At 33.3% G+C, this 19174-nt stretch overlaps 1 protein-coding gene across 1 annotated transcript in view; it reads left to right on the top strand.

Annotated features, from left to right (window-relative positions):
• Positions 1-15541, top strand: part of LOC124368752 (odorant receptor coreceptor) — a 45217-nt gene extending 29676 nt beyond the window's left edge. The window contains exons 6-8 of the mRNA XM_046826096.1: positions 3062-3166; positions 12545-12700; positions 15491-15541. Coding sequence (XP_046682052.1) covers positions 3062-3166; positions 12545-12700; positions 15491-15541 — 312 coding nt within the window. The remainder of the gene's footprint in view (positions 1-3061; positions 3167-12544; positions 12701-15490) is intronic.
• The last annotated feature ends 3633 nt before the right edge of the window (positions 15542-19174 follow it).

Below are 19174 nucleotides of genomic sequence, written 5' to 3'. Positions count from 1 at the left end.
GATATATGTATGGTCGTGTTTATTTATTATCTATCTAAATAAATAAGTGTAAGTTTTAATGGACTAAAATAGTTTGCCATTATATTATATGTAAGAACAAATTAGGGTTTATGTGTGGAATTAATAAAACACATCTCTTTTTGTTATTTTCTAAACAATTGATAGAGTCCATGCATTATTAAAAGAGGTCTCAGTATTTAAAATTACTTGAAAGAATATACAGGTGTAAGTTAAGTAATACACCTGGATGTATTCCAAACGGATTGAGATATCGAAGTACAATCTTCACCATATTAAAATACTTTTTTGGAATTTTCGAAGGATAAAAATATTCCTCCCACACTTTTTCAAAGGGTGTTAGAGGGGGATCACTTTAAATGGTCTAATTGCCAATCCTATCTTGTGACATGCCATTTGAAAGGGAAAATAAAAAGAAACATAGTGATATGATTAAACAAATCTCTACAGCGATCCTAGCAATGGTTATGGGCAAACCACACCTTACAACTGAGGGTGTAAATTAAGTCCTGATACGCCTGGATATATTCCAAATGGATTGAGATATCAATGTCATAGAAACACAATGACATGAAAAAAAAAACAGGTTTAGAACGAGCCTAGCAAAAGTAAAGGCAAGTAATCACTTATATTATAATGCCCCCAAGAAAAAGACAACTCTTACCAAAACTTTACACACAAGAAACATTACATAAAGGGATAAGCTGGGTCCCTTATCCCTTACTAAAATATATCACGCATGCATTGTGTTCATATGCGCAAGACATCGGCATTGTGCCTTCAATTTATTATTTTTTGCCTTATCTGCCCGATCACGATAGTGTCATTGTGTTTCTTTTGAATAGAACTTTAATATGAAATGGAACAAATAGGGATTGCAGTTGAAACATTTAGAGTCCCCCCTCTACCCTAGGGCGAATATTTTTACGCTCTAAAAAGCCAAAAATATTTTAATAGGCATGACGAAAAGTTTACATTGATACCTCAATCCGTTTGGAATATATCCAGGCGTATCAGGACTTAATGTACAGCCTGTATAGAAAAGTAGTTTAACTCATTTGATTCCATCACCCGGATAGAAATAGTTATCTGATTAAACACCGTATTTATATATTGTGCATTTATATACGACAAACTAAAGTCATAAAAGGTAAATATGAGGTACCATGTAATATAACCATAATAGTTAACCATTAAAAACCTTACATCCTAGAACAGTTTAATGGGTATTTACGTTCACGCCATGAAGTACATATTGTGGACGATGAAATTCAGCCATATAAAACTCATAAAAGATTTATTACTGGCATCAGAAAGGCAATAACAATTAATATTGGAGAAACTCTCGTGATAATCTATCGTAGTCCTTCCGGACCTCAATCGATACACGATTATTGGTACTCTGTGCAGTATCTATTCCTGATTCAGGGGTGTGCTATTTGAGTTTGGATTTATCCAAACTATCATCTTTGTAATTAAACAAATTCTCAGATATGTTTTAAGAAAGTTTGCACTCACAAATAAATTACAAGGGCACTCGGATAAGATACAGCGAGTGCGATTCTGTTTATGTTTAGAATTAAGTAGTAAGATTTATGAGGGGTGAGTGAAAAAAATATCTTATTGCTGGAAATATGAAGTTTGGAAGACCAGAATTTACTTTTCAATAGGAAATTTAATCCCTGGGGATTGCATAGTACAAAGACTCCTTTCCTGAAACCAACCTGCTTAGGAACAAAGGTATTAAGTTGTTGGTTAATAAATGGTTTGAAAGTATAATCTCATGATGAATTATAAGTTATGCGTATTGGAGCTGTTGTATTCCAAGCCAATGTAATACGGTAACCATTTATTTGGTATTTCTTGTAGCATATCTTATTTTGAAAGGATCTTAATAAATCATCAATCGTTAATAATAAACATTGATAAAGAAAACGTACCTTATTAGTTAATAATAACACTAATGAATAACTTCTACGTGTTTTAATGTATTTATGATGTTTTCTCAAAATTGGTATACTTAAAGTCGATGCAAGATTCGTAACAAAGGGCCCCGTTAGATTGGCATAAAATATATTATAATTTTCTGTGCAATTAATTCATGTATTCAACATGGAATTGTCCAAATAATATTCATCGTTCAATAATTTCAATATAGATATATTTATTACTCACCACGCAGATGTTTTTGAAAGACAAATCCCACAAAAGTTAACGATAATGCGGTAATTACAGGAACGGAAATTCTAAAAATGCTCTTTCAAAATTTTATGATATTGTGACAATAATGTTGATAGTATTACAAGCGAAACATTCCAAATAACATTTTAATGATACCATGATGTGTTAACAGAACAATGTATTTTCCACATTTAATTTTTGATGTTTATAATATTTAATTACGAACAAGATTTTTTACAATGATTAAACCTGAGTTCTATAAAACTCTCAAATATTGGCAATAAACCTTGGGTTTTCACCTTAATCCAACAATTTAAAGATAAGTTGATTGAAAATTTTCAACTTTCAGCTACTCCTGTTACACCATAAAGTTTTAATAACCCAAATATAGGGATCTCTTAACAGACAAAATGTTCAATATTCCGATTAAAACAGTTCCAAGAACAGGAGAAAATGATTGATACTTTTGTTCATTACTGCATTCAATTTTGTTTCTATGTTTTTGAAACATTTCTATGGTTCATGTAAATTATAAATTAGTTCCATTGAATAACCTACACTAATAATTCTGCTAATTAACACAATTATCTTGTGGAATTTATATGCCTTGCAATTAAAGGTTCTTGAAATTACATTATAAGACGTGACTTGTTCAGTGATGCCGTAACAACCCATTCGTGTAGTAAGTTAGTCCATTCTGAATGAACTAAAGCAAACCTATAGGGGGATCTGATGATAAAAAATAGAAATATAATTGGCCAAAGAGTAGATTGTGCCGTTTCTCTGCTTATACACTAAGTTCAATATTTGCCACCAGTGCTCATAGACATTGTCTGTGGTAACGACAAACCCTATGTTGCAGATCGATGGATTTAACCTGTTTGCGGTTTATGTCATCAGCTACCTCTTCTACTCATTGACCCAAGTGTTTGTGTTCTGCATTCATGGAAATGAGCTTATAGAAGAAGTGAGTTATTACATATGCTACTATAATTTGTGCTTAATTCTTACTGCTGCTTCAGCAAAGTAATTTGATAAATGTATATTAACATTTTAGAACAAAGTGTTTGCGGCTTTACAGAACAATAAATAAACAAAGGAATCTTAGAGCCCGTCAATCTAGATCTATTAGTCTCGCTCTGATAATGCTGGTTATATATAAGGTTTTATTGGCATCTCAATTTTTCTTTCTTGTAAATGTAGTTTATTATTAACTTAGTTGTTTTTCGTCCCATCCTAGGTATGAGATATTATAATTGTAGTACACAAAGAACTCTCTACGAATGTTGAATCAAGAATCACGAATCAAGAAGTTTGATTGTTATTAAATACACACGTGTACAATATGCATTATCATGAGCATAATAATCATGTATTATAAATGTAAACTATATTACAATACAATTATTTTCCTTTTGGGTGGTTGATGTATTTGTGATCGAAAGATAAACATTATTCCAGTGTTAAAAATTAAAAAGTGATCAACTAAAATACACGTTGATTTGTAATACAATTTTCTTTACCACAATATCCAAATTCCAACATGCACCATTTTTAAAATCAAGGTAGTAATCATTTTTCCATTATTTAATTCGTTTACTATTCTTAAGGATAATTATATTCTTTGATACTGCGTTTACTATTGATTTTGAAATAGTTTCAAACTTTTAATATCCAATCAGAAATAATAGTATTAAAAATAAACCTTAATTATTGAAATACACAACAAAGCCTTGAATAAATTCATCATAAGCCAGGATTTACGTAAAATTCTACTATCGTTCCTACTTATATGGCCATATGTCACATACATTACTCACTTATTCATTTGTTACCTGCATGTACGAAATAAAAAGTAATTTATTAAAATTAGAGAAAAATTAAAGGTCTAAAACATCTTTATTGATTATTTAAAGAAAAAAAATTAAGTTTACTAAATAATTTTCCTTACATAATGTATATTTAATGTTATTATGTAAAGGTTCCATAAAATAAATTGTATAATTCAACTAAATATTTATTTCTTGATTGTTTTAATTAAATTTTTAACTATTAATTTGTTTCCCAAAATTAACTAATAAATACTGTTTTTATTGAATTAGATAGTTCTGTAAGTATTACAATGAAAATCCGAAATAAATATTTACTTTTTATTGAAAAAATTTTAATTCCTTGGATATTTATTTCTTAAAAGGTTCATTTCTTCTACATATTCATTTTTATTCACAAATAAATCGCAGTTTTTGTTCAAAGAACAACTATAAATATTACTAAATTTATTTTTTAATGTATGACTTATAAACATTTATTTGTATGGTAAACACATTCAAAGTACACTATATAATCACACTTTATTGAGTGGTAATTTTATAAGTTCTTTAAATAATTGAGAAAGATTGAAACGCATAAATAAGTAGTTTTCGATCTCTAATATGAACTCACTATGGCGTCTGTTGTCAACATCAGTTATAAAAGCAAATTGTTTTCTGGCAAGAAGATTTTGTTTTCTAAGAACTTTATTGTGCTTATTTATTTTCCTAAGAATTGCATTGTTTCGTAAGACAGTTTATTTTAAGAATAGAAATTGGGTGGTAGTGTTTCATGGTATAAACACAGTAGTTTTTGGAAATCGGAATAATCTTACCATGTTTCATGATCGAAATTATGATTTAAAATTATGCAGGACAGTTGACTATTATAGTCAGCGTCCCAAAAATGTAGGAAGCATCAGGGAATGGGTTCACTTTGATGTTTGTGTCGTTAGTAGGGTGATATAAGACATATCTATCTCAGCCAAGACAAGCTCTCTTCCTTCTCAGATAAATCACCGAACAGTGGAAGAAATTAAACACGTCGGAGACCCTCTTCGTATAGCTGATTAAATCATTTTAAGATTTAACTTTGCCATAACTGATGGATGTCGAATTTGGCTTTTAATTTATAAATTTAGTGGTTTAAGATATTTTTGAGTTATTGATTTTAAAAGACTGAGATTTTATACGTGAAGGTAAGAAACACTATGAAACACTTTAAACACGTACCACACCCCGGCCAATGGCGCAGTGTAGCGGGTACAACGCTTATCACAAGATAACCGGATCAAGCAACGTCGAACGTGGCTGCTGGGATGGGCGACCGTTGAGCGATCCTATTCTTGATAGCAGCCCGCCTGCCCGGCCTTTGATGGTGGTTCAGAAGTCACCTTTAAGCCGTTGGTCCCCAGGTTAAGTGTTAGAGAGGGCTTCTTAGCCCTAGTTTTGCCTGGTAAAACAAGACATCCTTACTTTACTTGACACCTCCTTAAAAAAACCAACTGTAACATTGTCAGATTAAAGTTCCCGTTTTGTGGACATCACTTGGTTTTTTGGCCTACGGAAAGCATAAAAGAATATAGGCGTAAATAGCTTCCTGTGTATTGTGATGAGAGATGCAAGCCTAATAATGACTAATGTGATGGAGATGTTTGTAATAATAGTTTCAAAACGGCTGTCACTTCGGTCGTTACGTTTACCAACCACGGGAGAAAAAATTACATCAATACATCACTGAATCTCTTCATTAAGTATCTTTGACTGAGAAAGTCGATATTAAAATATCCCAGTAATATAAAGCCCCGAAGCAAGGCCTCAAATTGTATCGTAATTCTAAATGAAAAACCATTAAAACACAACAATGTACAAGGCATAGTTGGATTGGAATGGTACATTCCAAAAAAGCATTTCACTGGTTTCAAAATGCTTTGAGATTATAAATGATAGCTTGTACTTAGGGATTGTTCAGTGGAAATAGCAGCACGTGCACTTTTTTTTATTTATCTGTAAAATAAATTCCAATTTACGATTAAAGTATTCAGGGTCAGGTTTTTACTGATAAGAACTTATTCATCCCCTTTGCTGGGGATTATTTGAGACCTTTAGTAACATCTATTGGTAAAATATCTTCTTTATAGCTTTGTGTTTTTAAATTCCATAGGAGGAAGAACACGCATACGTCGGCGTAGTGTCAGAATCAGTCAGTGACGAACAGCAACACTAGATTATATGCATTTAGCTATATATTTACTAGCCTTAACATACACAGAGTTAGACAAATAAGGAGTCCTAAACTTATATTAGGTGAACGGTTAATGAATGCTATGTTAAAGAAACCAAATGAAACTACCCTAAATCTCATACATAGGTTGTATTTAAAATAATTTTATCCAATTTAAGATGTGCTAAACTTGTGGTGCCAGATCACACAGCACACAAGTCGATAGTCTAGTTCTTCCAAAACTTTGATATGTGTCTGAAGTGATTGTTGCTTCAGTCCTGTTCCTAAAGTTGGGTAGCAGCTGGTAGCAGAGGCACATACACACAATCCTTTATGAATTCCAAAAGTTAGAATCACATGGCGTCAGGTTTGGTGAACGTGGAGGCCATGTGAAATAAGCTCTGTCCCTAGGCTCCTTGGGACCAATCCAGCGATTGGTATCTATTTAGTGGAATTATCGAGTAATTTTAGTGGTCATTATAATAGCTTTTGTTTATTTTTGTAATGTTGCATATTCTCAAAGTGTAAGCATCATTACCAACACTTTAATAAATTTAATTTTGCTTTATCCGTACATAGTTTGTCCAGCAATACTTTATTACTGTAGCCATTCAGAAACTTACCATAAAGTAAATTAAAGTCCATAGGATCAGGAATAGGTTTATTACGATTTGAATAGAAAGTGTTTTTCAGGTAATGTCTTGAAATAAAACGTTCTTGTAGTTTTACAAAATAAACGGCATAGAAAATCAGAAAGTACTGCACATTAAAAACAAGTTCTATCATCTTTGTTCTTCAAATGTTAATCACAATAAGTTAAATGTAAAATTGTATATTTTACGAGTTAAAATTGAATTAAAAAGGATATGTTTACTTTTATAGAAGAAAGTTAAGGTGAGTGATGTGGGAGATACATGAGTGCTCCCAAAGCTATATGTGGCCATAAACGAAGCATGACCTAGATAGAACCACAAACAGAACTAGATAATCTAGCTTAATTAACTGTCCACTAGTCCAACTTGATGAGAATACTGGAACAATCCCCAGAATACAACCTGAACCGCATCAGGGAATCCCATCTCAATTGCATGTCAATCCATGGGTCGAGTGACCTCAATGTCTGAACATGTGGAAGTGAGCAAATCCCGATGTACCGCACCTTGTAGTAGCGGCTTCTGTGGTTACCCATTATCACATCAGAGGACCACCTTCACCTCTTAACATCCTCTGAACCTCAGTTAACAGTTTGATGCAGAGGACTCCATATATATCCGCCTTTTTAATGGGGGGTCAACCCACATTTTAGCCTTAATCTGCCCATCCCTATGGTACATTGGCCTGTGGGAGGATTTTATAAAACAGAATATGGCTGGTCATCCACTGCATTTAATACGACACTGCATGATATTTAGGTGGAAGGCGCCTGACAACGTGTGTTTATGAATAATTTAACTGCTGCACACTGCAAAAAAACCACGATAGAACGCCTTTGAAAATTTGTATTTTATCTGAGTACGGTATCGAAAGTTGCGCCAAATCCTATCAAACACCTCTTAGCATGAGGAGTGTGTCCTTCGAGTCACGTGACCCTGGTTAGTTTTGGACTATGAGAATTTGCGGTTTGTTGTACAACGAAAGAATCGCCGAGTTTGTTCGTCCACTGTATAACATGTATCAAAAGGACGATATTTGATCTTCTGCTAATGATGTGGACGTTGATAAATTCTAATTTTAATCCAAATTAAACCTCTAACTTGTATTACATCTATATGTAAACATCATACCTATTCGGCTCAAATCAGCTTTGGTTGATTATATAGGTGTTTTTATATTTTAACAACAGGTAAAAAATAGTAGTTCATATTATAAAAACAACTGTTTCAAATAATTCTAGAAATCTAGAAAAATAAAAAATAAACATCTAGATTAAGAAAGCAAATAGTGCTTTATCAGAAAAGGTATTTTAATAAATCCGTTGTGTAAACATTTTCATGATTAAAATTGCGTAATTGTTTATAATATTATTATTTTATTTTACGGAGGAGTAATTTTTACCAAAAAATAAACAGCACTATTTGTTTTTCTCTCACACAATGAAGTGCCATTGATAAACCTGGTGCCTAGCAGTGTAAGGCATCGGACTTTCATATGAGTTGAGAAAGCCCAAGTTCAAATCCTATCTCTAACCATTGCACATTTCATCAGCCCTGTCGACCTTTTACTATACTGGTTTTTCTCCTTACTCTGTTTGATGACTTCCCCTCACAAGTATACAGGCAATGAGGAGGGACAGAATAAGGCTAGAAAAATCCGTCTCACTTTTTTAACAAAGAAAATCTACTATTGAGACAATTTAAAAATAAACTAAACATTCTAAAAAGTACCTCAGTGAGCACCTACCGATACTATTATATAGCTAAAACATTATATAAAAGGCCCTTTTCTTCTTCTCTGCAGTACATTTTAAATAATTTTGATACCAATCATTTCAAGGCTAAATGTGAACATAAAGAACGTACCGTAGTTTAACCGCCTAAATAAATAAACTAATCGCAGGGATATTACAAAATACTACCTTATTCGTTCATGTCTGAGGACAGTGCAAGTCCCATCTAGGTCAACTGGACAGATACCAAAGACAGTCATGTCGTGTCGCGTGGTCTCGTGTCGTGCCGCTAGGTGTCGTGTCGTGTCGTGTCGCGTGGTGTCGTATCGTGACGTGTGGTGTCGTTTAGCCTGGTGTCGTGTCGTTTCGCCTGGTGTCGTCTCGTTTCGCCTGGTGTCGTGTCGCGTGGTGCCGTGTCGTCTCGTGTCGTGTCGTGTCGGGTGGTGTCGTGTCGTGTCGTGTGGTGTCATGTCGTGTCGCGTAGTGTCGTATCGTGTCGTATCGCGTGGTGTCGTTTCGTCTCGTGTCGTGTCGGGTCCCGTGGTGTCGTGACTTGTCGTGTTCAAATTAAACTTCAAATTCAAACCTTTTACTACCGTAAACAATATACATTATATGGTAAAAGTCAGCCATTTAGTATAAAATTTTGTAAATATACTACAGTGTCACATTCATACATACATATTTTGCATTCATTAATTCCAGTCACTCGCCAATTTTTACCATTTTCTTCGCCAGGGTCTATTTTCAAAATGGGTGGTCTCCCAGTTACATGCCAAAAACCCGCCGACATTATAAAATGCCATTGACTCTAAAAAGCGTTTAAGACGGGTTTTTAAACCCTTAGGCATTGGTATATTTTTAATGGAAGCTGGCCATTTGTTGATAAAATGGACACCTGCTTACGAAAGCAAGTGTTCTTAAACCCCTGTTCTATGTTTTCAAGAACGGTAGTTGTCTTTGCCTCTTGTCTCATTATGTGCACGTCACGGGCCCTCATCAGGGTACATTTGGACATACAACATGAAACTGTTTCCAGGATGTATAGACAGGGTAGAGTCAAGAGTTGCAAGAGTTTGAAAGCTAGTCGGCACGACTCTCTAAAACTCAATTTTGCAATTATTCGAATAATAATAATAATAATAATATAGGGTTTTTTTGTGGGGCTCAAAAATTGATTGTTTACACTAGAGCCCCACAACACCAATCCGTAGGTAAGATGTGGGTGAACCAGACCATAATATGCCGTCATCGGACCTGTACTCGGGCAGTATTTGGCTAAAGACCTCATAACATAAATGCCTGAGGCTAATTTGATACAAACTGAGTCGATGTGACCACTCCATGTCAACCCTTGATCAAGGTGTATTCCAAGGAATTTAGTGGATTCTGTTTCTTCTAGAACGGAGTCTGCCAACATTATGGCAGGCCCACACCCAGAATCTCCACAAAAATTGGATTTTGAGGCGTTTGTTGTGCGATTGAGACTTTAGAAGTGTTGGACGCAATTATTCAGGTCAACAATAGCCTGTTTTACCAACACTTCCTTTGATTTTGCATTCAAACAGAGAGTCGTGTCATCATCAGCATACTGCATGAGTCTCCCGTGTAGTAGTGATGACTCTATATCATTGATATATACCAGGAAAAGGATTGGACTGAGTACGGAGCCCTGAGGAACCCCATACTTCATTTCTATTGGTGTTGTAAGTGTCGTGTCTTGTCTCGTGTCGGATGCAGAGCTTCAATCACTTTCGACAAGCTGAACGGAACAAAATAAAACGTTTATTTCGATGAAATGGGCGGTCAGCCTAAGGGGGAAATCTTACAGTACAAGGTCAATAATGCTGATAAAAATTGTCAAATACAGGGTTTGAACCTGCGCTATCCCCTAACTCAAATAAAAAGTCTGATGCCTTACAACGTGCGTTCACCGGCTCTCACAAAAGGTCAATCGTTAGCTGACTTAACCTCAAAGAATCCTAACCACGAGAGCAGTAGAGAACCATTAAAACTCTAGAATACCCGCAGACCTATAGAAAGCCTCCAGATCATGAATAATACCAGGTAGTTGGTTTAGTTCTATTATTGAAAATACTTTTTATACCATAAAGAATAAATAGAGCTGTAAAAAACCACAAACCACCGACGAATAAGAGAACTATAAATTACTACATAGAATCGTCAAATAAATAGAAAACCAGAAGAAATTCAAACTACTGCTAGAATCATACAGGAAGCCAGGAACCATAGACAAAATACAGAACGTATTGTGTTGTGGGAGCCATGTAGAACGAATAAAATATTTATAATCGTTGGAAATCACCAGAAGCGTAGATAAACATCATAGCTATAGTTTCTTACACCTCGATTTATAAATATACGGTAGCTATGGTGGCAAATGTTCACAGAATACCAATGATATGAGTTAAGCTCCAATTCACCTTCCGCTTATGTAATGCAGCATCTGAAACCTGACGCTGTCAAAGACTTGACTTCTGGAGTCAACGTGAGTCTGAAGAGTTCCAAAAAGTTCAGAACGAACTTTGCTTCGTTTCGTCATCAGAGACGAATCAAGACATCATAAATTATAATTCAGATGAAGAGATATCCTCCTTGGCTCATCAAATGCAAAATTTAGTGCACTACGATGTTTTAGACGCTATCTCTAATCATGGTTGAGAAACCGAGTTTTCTACACGTAATGTAGCTATGATGGGCAGGGTTGATTCAATACGTAGCTGTATTCAAGGTTTTCGATTGGTTGTGATTTTCTTCTTCGGCTATAACTAGTATGACGCCAAAAGGCATTTTAGACCAGGGCACTGTTGAGATACAAAGTCAGGCAGGAGACACGATGATAAAAGGGATGGGGCTCTGCGTTAAAAGACAGTTAAACGCAGCCCTTAAGGTAGCCTACCTCAACTTAGAATGGCGTATCTATATATGTCAAATGGCATGGTGAGGTTGTGTGTTAGTTTTAGTTGTGCAAGAAAGCAAAATATAAAACGAGTTGTATCGGTAGGATAGATCAACGTGTAGCGTGGGTTGGTTTCTGTAGAAGGGATAAAACAAAACTTCCATGATAAAAAAGCAGGGGCTTAGATAATATATTTGGTGATTTACCCAACTCTCAAACTGTTTGTAAAAATCCATGTGGTTTATCGGAGCATAATCTAAAAAGAGATTAAGGTATCTAGGTGGGCGATCGAAGTATATGACGGCAGGCGGGGGAAGATTGTTATGGAGCATCCCTAGTGACAATTGTACTGGAACCCGAGTATTGAGGCAAAACGTGACAAGACGCTTGACTTGAGAGACGGGGATGAAGACATGCTACAATACAGAGGTTATCCTAGTTTCAGGTTGTAGAGAGGCGTAATCTAGGGCAATTAAAAATAAATCAATAGATTTTGGCGTATGCACAGAGTCAAAAGCCTTCTTTCTGCACAGTTAGATAATGAGCTGTTGTATATCTAATACGATTGTTGTTCTGGATATGTGTAAAAGTCATTCTGTGAATTTACTTCTAGGTGTCTATATTTAGAGGGCTTGTAGTTCACTCTGTTCGTGGGCATTAAATTATTTGATGTGATTTGGAATGACGGCACCAAAATATACATAAACAATTACACATATAACATTTTAACAACGCATGCAAACAAAATTGAAACAGGCATGTACTGAGTTATAAATTATAATTTGTCGAACCTTTCATTAATGTCGAACCTTTGCCGCATGAAATAAGATCAGAAAAAAGTAAAATAACATTGGTTTCAACATTTTATGTATATATAATTTAAAACCCCATCATCAGGTATGTAGGTATCATTTTTATAAATGGTTTTAATATATGAAAAAAGCATGTGTATGTGGAAACCTTGCACAAGCTATGTCTCAAATGTGAAATATTCCTTTTCATTGTAGAGTTCTTCAGTGATGGAAGCTGCCTACAGTTGCCACTGGTATGATGGTTCAGAGGAAGCAAAGACATTCATACAAATTGTGTGTCAGCAATGCCAAAAGTCGTTGTCCGTATCCGGGGCGAAGTTCTTCACTGTCTCACTGGATTTATTCGCCTCGGTAAGAAAAGCAAATTTTCTAAATATATTTTTTCTATTTGCTCCCTTTACATAGGTACAAATGACGTGATGGTATTATTTGTAGAATAGGATTTTGGTTTATCCTACAAATATTTGGAAACCTGTGATTAAAAGAGTGTTTTTTGGAAATTTCAGTACTACCATGTGTAAAAGTGTTATAGTGGTAGTCTAAGTTCAAATGTATGGTTTTTATTATATTTAATGTTGGTACGTCTGTCATTTAAAATCGTACAGTTTCAAAACGTCATGTTATTATTTGTTTCAAGAATGTGTTTCGTAATTCAAAGGTTCATAACGTAAAGTGTGTTCATAGTTTGTATTACCAACGACCAGTTTCAAAACGTAGTTTTAATATTTTTCAAGAATGTGTTTTGTAATTTAAACAACGACCATCTTTGTTGTTTATACTATTGTTCTAACCTTCTTTCCAGCTCGCTCCAATTATAACGAACGAGTCTTTGATACTAGCCAGTAACTACCTAGTTCTCATATTTATGATGAGTGCAAAACGTCAACGTCAAACGGTGAGATAAGATGAGTCAAACGGTAAGATGAGTTTCACAACGACAAACAAAGTCTGTTACAGACCTTACGCATATACCAGGCGTTCACTAAACAATTATTTAACGTAGCTCAACGAAGGGTCTAAACTGATAACAGAAAATAATTTTTAGAAAATAAAAACAGAATGTTTTATATTTGCGTTATGTCGAACTCTTTTGACTATGTAACAAAAAATGTAATTCAATTGTAATATTAAGTCTCATTTTATTAAATTTACGTTGGAAAAAAAATGTTTGTGCCAATTACTGCAAACTTATTATCCATTAAACAGTGGGCTCACAGGTCTACATTTTAGAAACACAACTTTGTCATAAATTAAAATAAACTATATCATATTTTTTTATAAATTTTGTACCATTATGTACCAGCCACTTTTTTACCAGTCAAGTAATGGCTCAGGAAAATAGATAAGCTTTGCTTACCATGATGGAAGAGAACTGGACGTGCCGTTGCTCGTGCACTGCTGGGTTGGAGCTGATTAGTTGCAGGCGCGTGACGGACTTACCACACTGTCACTTGCTAGGCTTTGGTAATGTTCATGTTTATTGTTACTTGTGATGTTTTTTTGCAGTTTAAGCTGATTTAGTTACATTTTTTGTCCATGAACAATACTATACCATGCCTAGTTGTGTAGTATAAAGTATTCTACACTTCCAAAAACTTTTTAAGTATAACAGTGACTATTTGTCAGTATGAGAATACATTTCCAGAAAACTGTGAAGTACAACAGTGACTAGTTGTCAGTATGAGAATACATTTCCAGAAACTTGTGAAGTATAACAGTGACTAGTTGTCAGTATGAGAATACACCTCTAGAAACTTGTGAAGTATAACAGTGACTAGTTGTCAGTATGAGAATACATTTCCAGAAAATTGTGAAGTACAACATTGACTAGTTGTCAGTATGAGAATACATTTCCAGAAAATTGTGAAGTACAACAGTGACTAGTTGTCAGTATGAGAATAAATTTCCAGAAAATTGTGAAGTACAACAGTGGCTAGTTGTCAGTATGAGAATATATTTCCAGAAACTTGTGAAGTACAACAGTGACTAGTTGTCAGTATGAGAATACATTTCCAGAAAATTGTGAAGTACAACAGTGACTAGTTGTCCGTAGGAGGTTAGGCTATGTTTATTAGAAAGTGCCTAAGATTTATTTTTGACACTATACAGAACACTGCTTTGTATTTTTTTAAACACTGACTTCTGAAATATAACAAAAATATTATCGACTTCTTAAACAAGATGCTGTCCATAAAATAAAAGTATTTTAAAGTCGGCTCATAGGTCTTCGTATTAAAAGACATCTACGTATAAATCGAAGCTTTATATTTGCAAAATTTCAAATTTCTCTGAATAACTTGAATAATTTGAAATTTTTAACAATTCATGTCAGTGAAGATGTCTTAAAGGACTGTGACTGTAAAAATGCCAATACTAATTAAGGGGCAGGTGAAAGATGTATTTTATCCCCAGGAAGGTTTACTTCCAGGTGAATCCAAACTTGATAGGCTACAGTAAAAACCGATGTGTCATTTAATCCGAAAATTTCAAGATATTGGGGTGCAAGGGTAGTAGATTAATAAGTCTAGTCTCCAGAGGGAGATGACAGTTAAATTTTTGTGGGCTCCCTAAGTGTTAAGGGCTGTTGCTAGTCTAGACATAAGGGTGTGCCACTACACTTTGACTGGAGAGGCTGCTACAGAACTGGCTTCGCCTCCTTTGAAGGGTAAATGACAGATTAATGGCCACAATCCTGCCTTAGGGATCTCGACAGGATGCAGCTCTCACCCCCAAACTTACCCATCCAGAACGTCCTATCACTCCGGAAGCAGCGCGAAGGTCCTTTTAGCACTAAGCGTCATTTCTCAGTTTCTTGTCCTAAGAGAACAAAAAAAGATATTTTTTATGTGCTCGCACTGGCATGTATACGTGTTCATAAAGGTATTAGCTGTATCACTGTGAAAATAGTTCTCCTTTTTACCATAATTGACTTTATTCATTTTATTTCTCGTTTTATGTACGAAGCACTGTTTGGTTCATCGATACCTCGCTTGGATGATGTATATATCCAATATATTTTATATATCAGTTTAATTTCAGGCTAATAACAGTGAGGTATCGTAAATTATTATCTAATTTGGAATATACCCATGTATATGGTAGTTCAACCAATATTATGTCTATATAAAATTCTGGTTGCAGGTTCTCGGGGCTGTGGTGACGTACTTCATGGTGCTCATTCAGTTGAAATAGAAACGTGAAAATCAGCTCCATCGAGTCAGGTCACTCTTAAAGTTTCTTTCTGTTGGTTCATTAATTTATAGCAGTAGTCTGTCGTGGTAGATTTAAATAAAGTATTTCACATATATATGTCTACATACTTGTACACTTGTGTGGGGCTGCGAGTATGTTAGCGTAAGCCTACATGGGCCCAGCCAAATCCCTAATATTTCAGTTAATCCTCTGAACAAAAAACAGGATATGAAGAAATCTTTATTGTACTAATTATGTTAATTTTGAATCTGATATTTTATTTTGTTACTTGTACTATACATTGCGTTAACCAATGTAATTTTTGCATAAGAAATATATTTAGTGAACACAAAACACAATGTAGCCTAGTTCCATAATTAATTCACATATGTACAAATGTGTACAAACAGCACGCAATCTAGACATATCGATGTTGGTTTATGTTATTTATCTTTATTATGTTTATTTATTACATAAAATTGCATTATGTGCAAACTTGGCTCTGCATAGTTCAAACTGTAGAATAATAAAATTATCGCTTTTGCGCTTTTAGTCGTATTGTATATGTAGCAAAATTGTAGATATTTATAAAGTTATCAGAATGTACAAAAAGTTCTTCGTTGTAATCAAATAATACATTTTTACCTGGCTTGTGTTTTACAGGCCAATTTCTGTATGTTAAAGTTGTTGTACAATGTAATAAAAGAATCTGAGGATAATGAGAATACCACACATTGCACCAAAATTTAGAGTAAAAATGTAGGTAAATAATGTATCCATTATTGAAATAAAACAAAGATAAATAAGGAACAAAGAAAATTAAGTATATGATATCTTTAAATAAGTACACCAAACAATTGTAAGGTATGCTCATATTATCTTTGCTCAGTTAAAAGTATTATTGCTTGCAAAACTTTTGTCGTCGGCTGTAACTCGAATAATAAGTAATTACTAGATGTTATACTGTTATAAATATCTGCAATGATTCTAAACACAATTAAACTGCTGGAAGCTATACATTACAGTATTAAGGTTTATTTATGTTAACATTTCGATTTAACCATGGAAGCTCAAACTGTGATATTGTATTAAAAGTAATACGTAACTGTAAGTCAATCTAGTTGTAGTAAATATTTCAAGTAATTTAATATTTATTTAGCTTCTGCACTACTACGTATTCCAAGTCTCTCAAATCCATCCCAACTATTAAAAACAAAAAGTAATTATTAATAACATAATAAATTAATATAATGAAGTATTTATTTAATGTATTTGAGTAAATTGTGGGACTGAAATAAAGCTTTTTATTCTGTGGAACAAAAGTTTTCTTCTTTTACTATTGTGTTCGATATAAAATGACGTAATAAGAGTAAAAACATAATAATTGATAAAGTCATAATAAAACGTAATAATAAAAACACAATTGTTAGCAAAACCCATCAAATGCTATTTATGGTTAGTTTAGTACCTAAAGTCATTATAAAAAAACGCAATCTGCTTATAAATTTTTTTTAATTTGTGTAAAAGATTATTGATTAAAATGAATTTTTACCATCTGTAATACGATAACAATACAAATACATTCAAGTATTCTTATAGCTATAAATCAAATTAGTTTTTATCACAAGCATTAAGATAATTAAGGTAACACATATGAAACTAATTGTATACGGCGTAATTGTTTTCAATCGCTAACACAGTTGAGTGAACCATTAAAAGTTATAAATGCATTAAAATTGTAAGCTACAGCTAAGTAGAAGAAAGTCTAAAGGAAAAGAAAAACCTATACTTGGGAGCTGCGAGACTATAGTAATGATAAAAGACATATCTTTGATACACATTATTAAATAAACTATTAGACATATAATGCTATACAGATAGATCCATTCATCAGTATTAATAAATTAAACACTTATATTCATAGTACAAGTTTTTGTAAAGAACTCAAAAATTAATGTTAACGTACAGATAAATGTATACCGAGATGGAATATAATATATTCGTCATTATTTCTAAGGAAGGACTCAATAACACACTTTAGAATCAAAATTATAAATCATATTATGATAATATTATAAAAACTACAAAACTATGTTGATAAAATTCACTGCAATCTTGGATAAGTGTCTTAATTTTGGAATTGGTCTAAATGTTGGATTTGAGATATTTATTTGCATTGTATTTAACATATTAATTTGTGCTTAGTATGCGATTTATACAATTAAAATAAATGCGTAGCTCTTCTTTACAATAGTTGTTCACTCCCTTTCTCAATTTGATGTATTCTAAATACCTTTATAATTGATAAATTGTGATTATTTAAAAAAATGCAAAGTTATATTTCATAGTGATAGTGTTGTTTAATTTTAAGATTTGTATATATCCCTCATATCACAAGCTGAAATATTTACTTCTCTATCAAATGCAGTATTTTCTAATCATTACGGTTATTGACAGACAGGATATTGAGAGACTTTTTGTTTCATGTTTAGGTTTAACTTTTTATTAGGATCATAGCAAATGTTTCTTGTTCTATAACTTATGTTATATGCAGATATTAAGAATGTTTTTTGGTGTTATTAACACAGTTCGTTATTACTTATATAAGTATTAGAAACAAGTATGCGTTAAACGATTCACAAGTTAAGGGGTTTTTCTTAACCTTATATGAATTGCACTATTACAGACATCCTATTTTGTTATCTAAACAACCCATACAATTTAAATTTTGTATATGCTTAGTTAATAGATTAGGAGGGATATGTCCTGATTGGTTTTACAAGTCAAAATTAAAATCTTTTTTCAGCACTGTCATTCCAATCTACCAGTTCATGTTTTCCATACCATTTATCTTTATCTTACTCCAGAATGAATTCTTATCACGTTAAATAAAATTGCTGAATGTTTTAAAATAGCAGTCTGTTCTATTCTCCGTTTTGCTGGAGTAGACTTCAAATTTTTTTGGGTTGCATGGGGTATATGGTGGCTAGAATTGTTAATGTGTTGGCTCTCATTATTTTGTACTAAAGCAATATTCCACTCTTAGGATGACATGGGTGTGTTTTTGATAGAAAACTCACATTATTGTGTGGTTAACGGTTATGCTTTATTGTAGAATATTTAGCTGGAACTCTTAGGCGACTTCTTTTGGATTATTCTTCAGCATAAATTCTTCACACTCTTTTGTTTTTTTTGCGCTGACATAAGTTTTAACTGATGTACGAACATATAGATTAGTTGACGACAGTTCTTTTGTTTAGTTGAACATCTAACTTTATAGCACCTATACTTTTCGAAAAAATATCTGACTGATCACTTTTGGGCTAGTAATATTGTGCGGTAAACTTCACTTTATTGCCGAAAAATAGCCCTTACTGGAACTTATGAAACCAGTGACTTTTATATAAAAGAAACCACTATTTAACAATCGATAAACTTACTTTTCATTATTTTAAGTTTACTTTTTATGCTCTTATCCCTATGTTTTTTCCCTAACATTTAATTTTGCTGTTCATAAATATTTAAGAAGTGCTTGAATTCCTAATGATAAATCGGTTTCAAATGTACACTACGTTTTCATTTTATTTGTTTTGGCATTATTAACTCTTTCAAATATAAATAAACTGAATAATA

This window comes from Homalodisca vitripennis, chromosome X, assembly GCF_021130785.1.
Source record: "Homalodisca vitripennis isolate AUS2020 chromosome X, UT_GWSS_2.1, whole genome shotgun sequence".
NCBI lineage: Eukaryota > Metazoa > Arthropoda > Insecta > Hemiptera > Cicadellidae > Homalodisca > Homalodisca vitripennis.
This window is presented reverse-complemented; position numbering and strand designations above follow the sequence as displayed.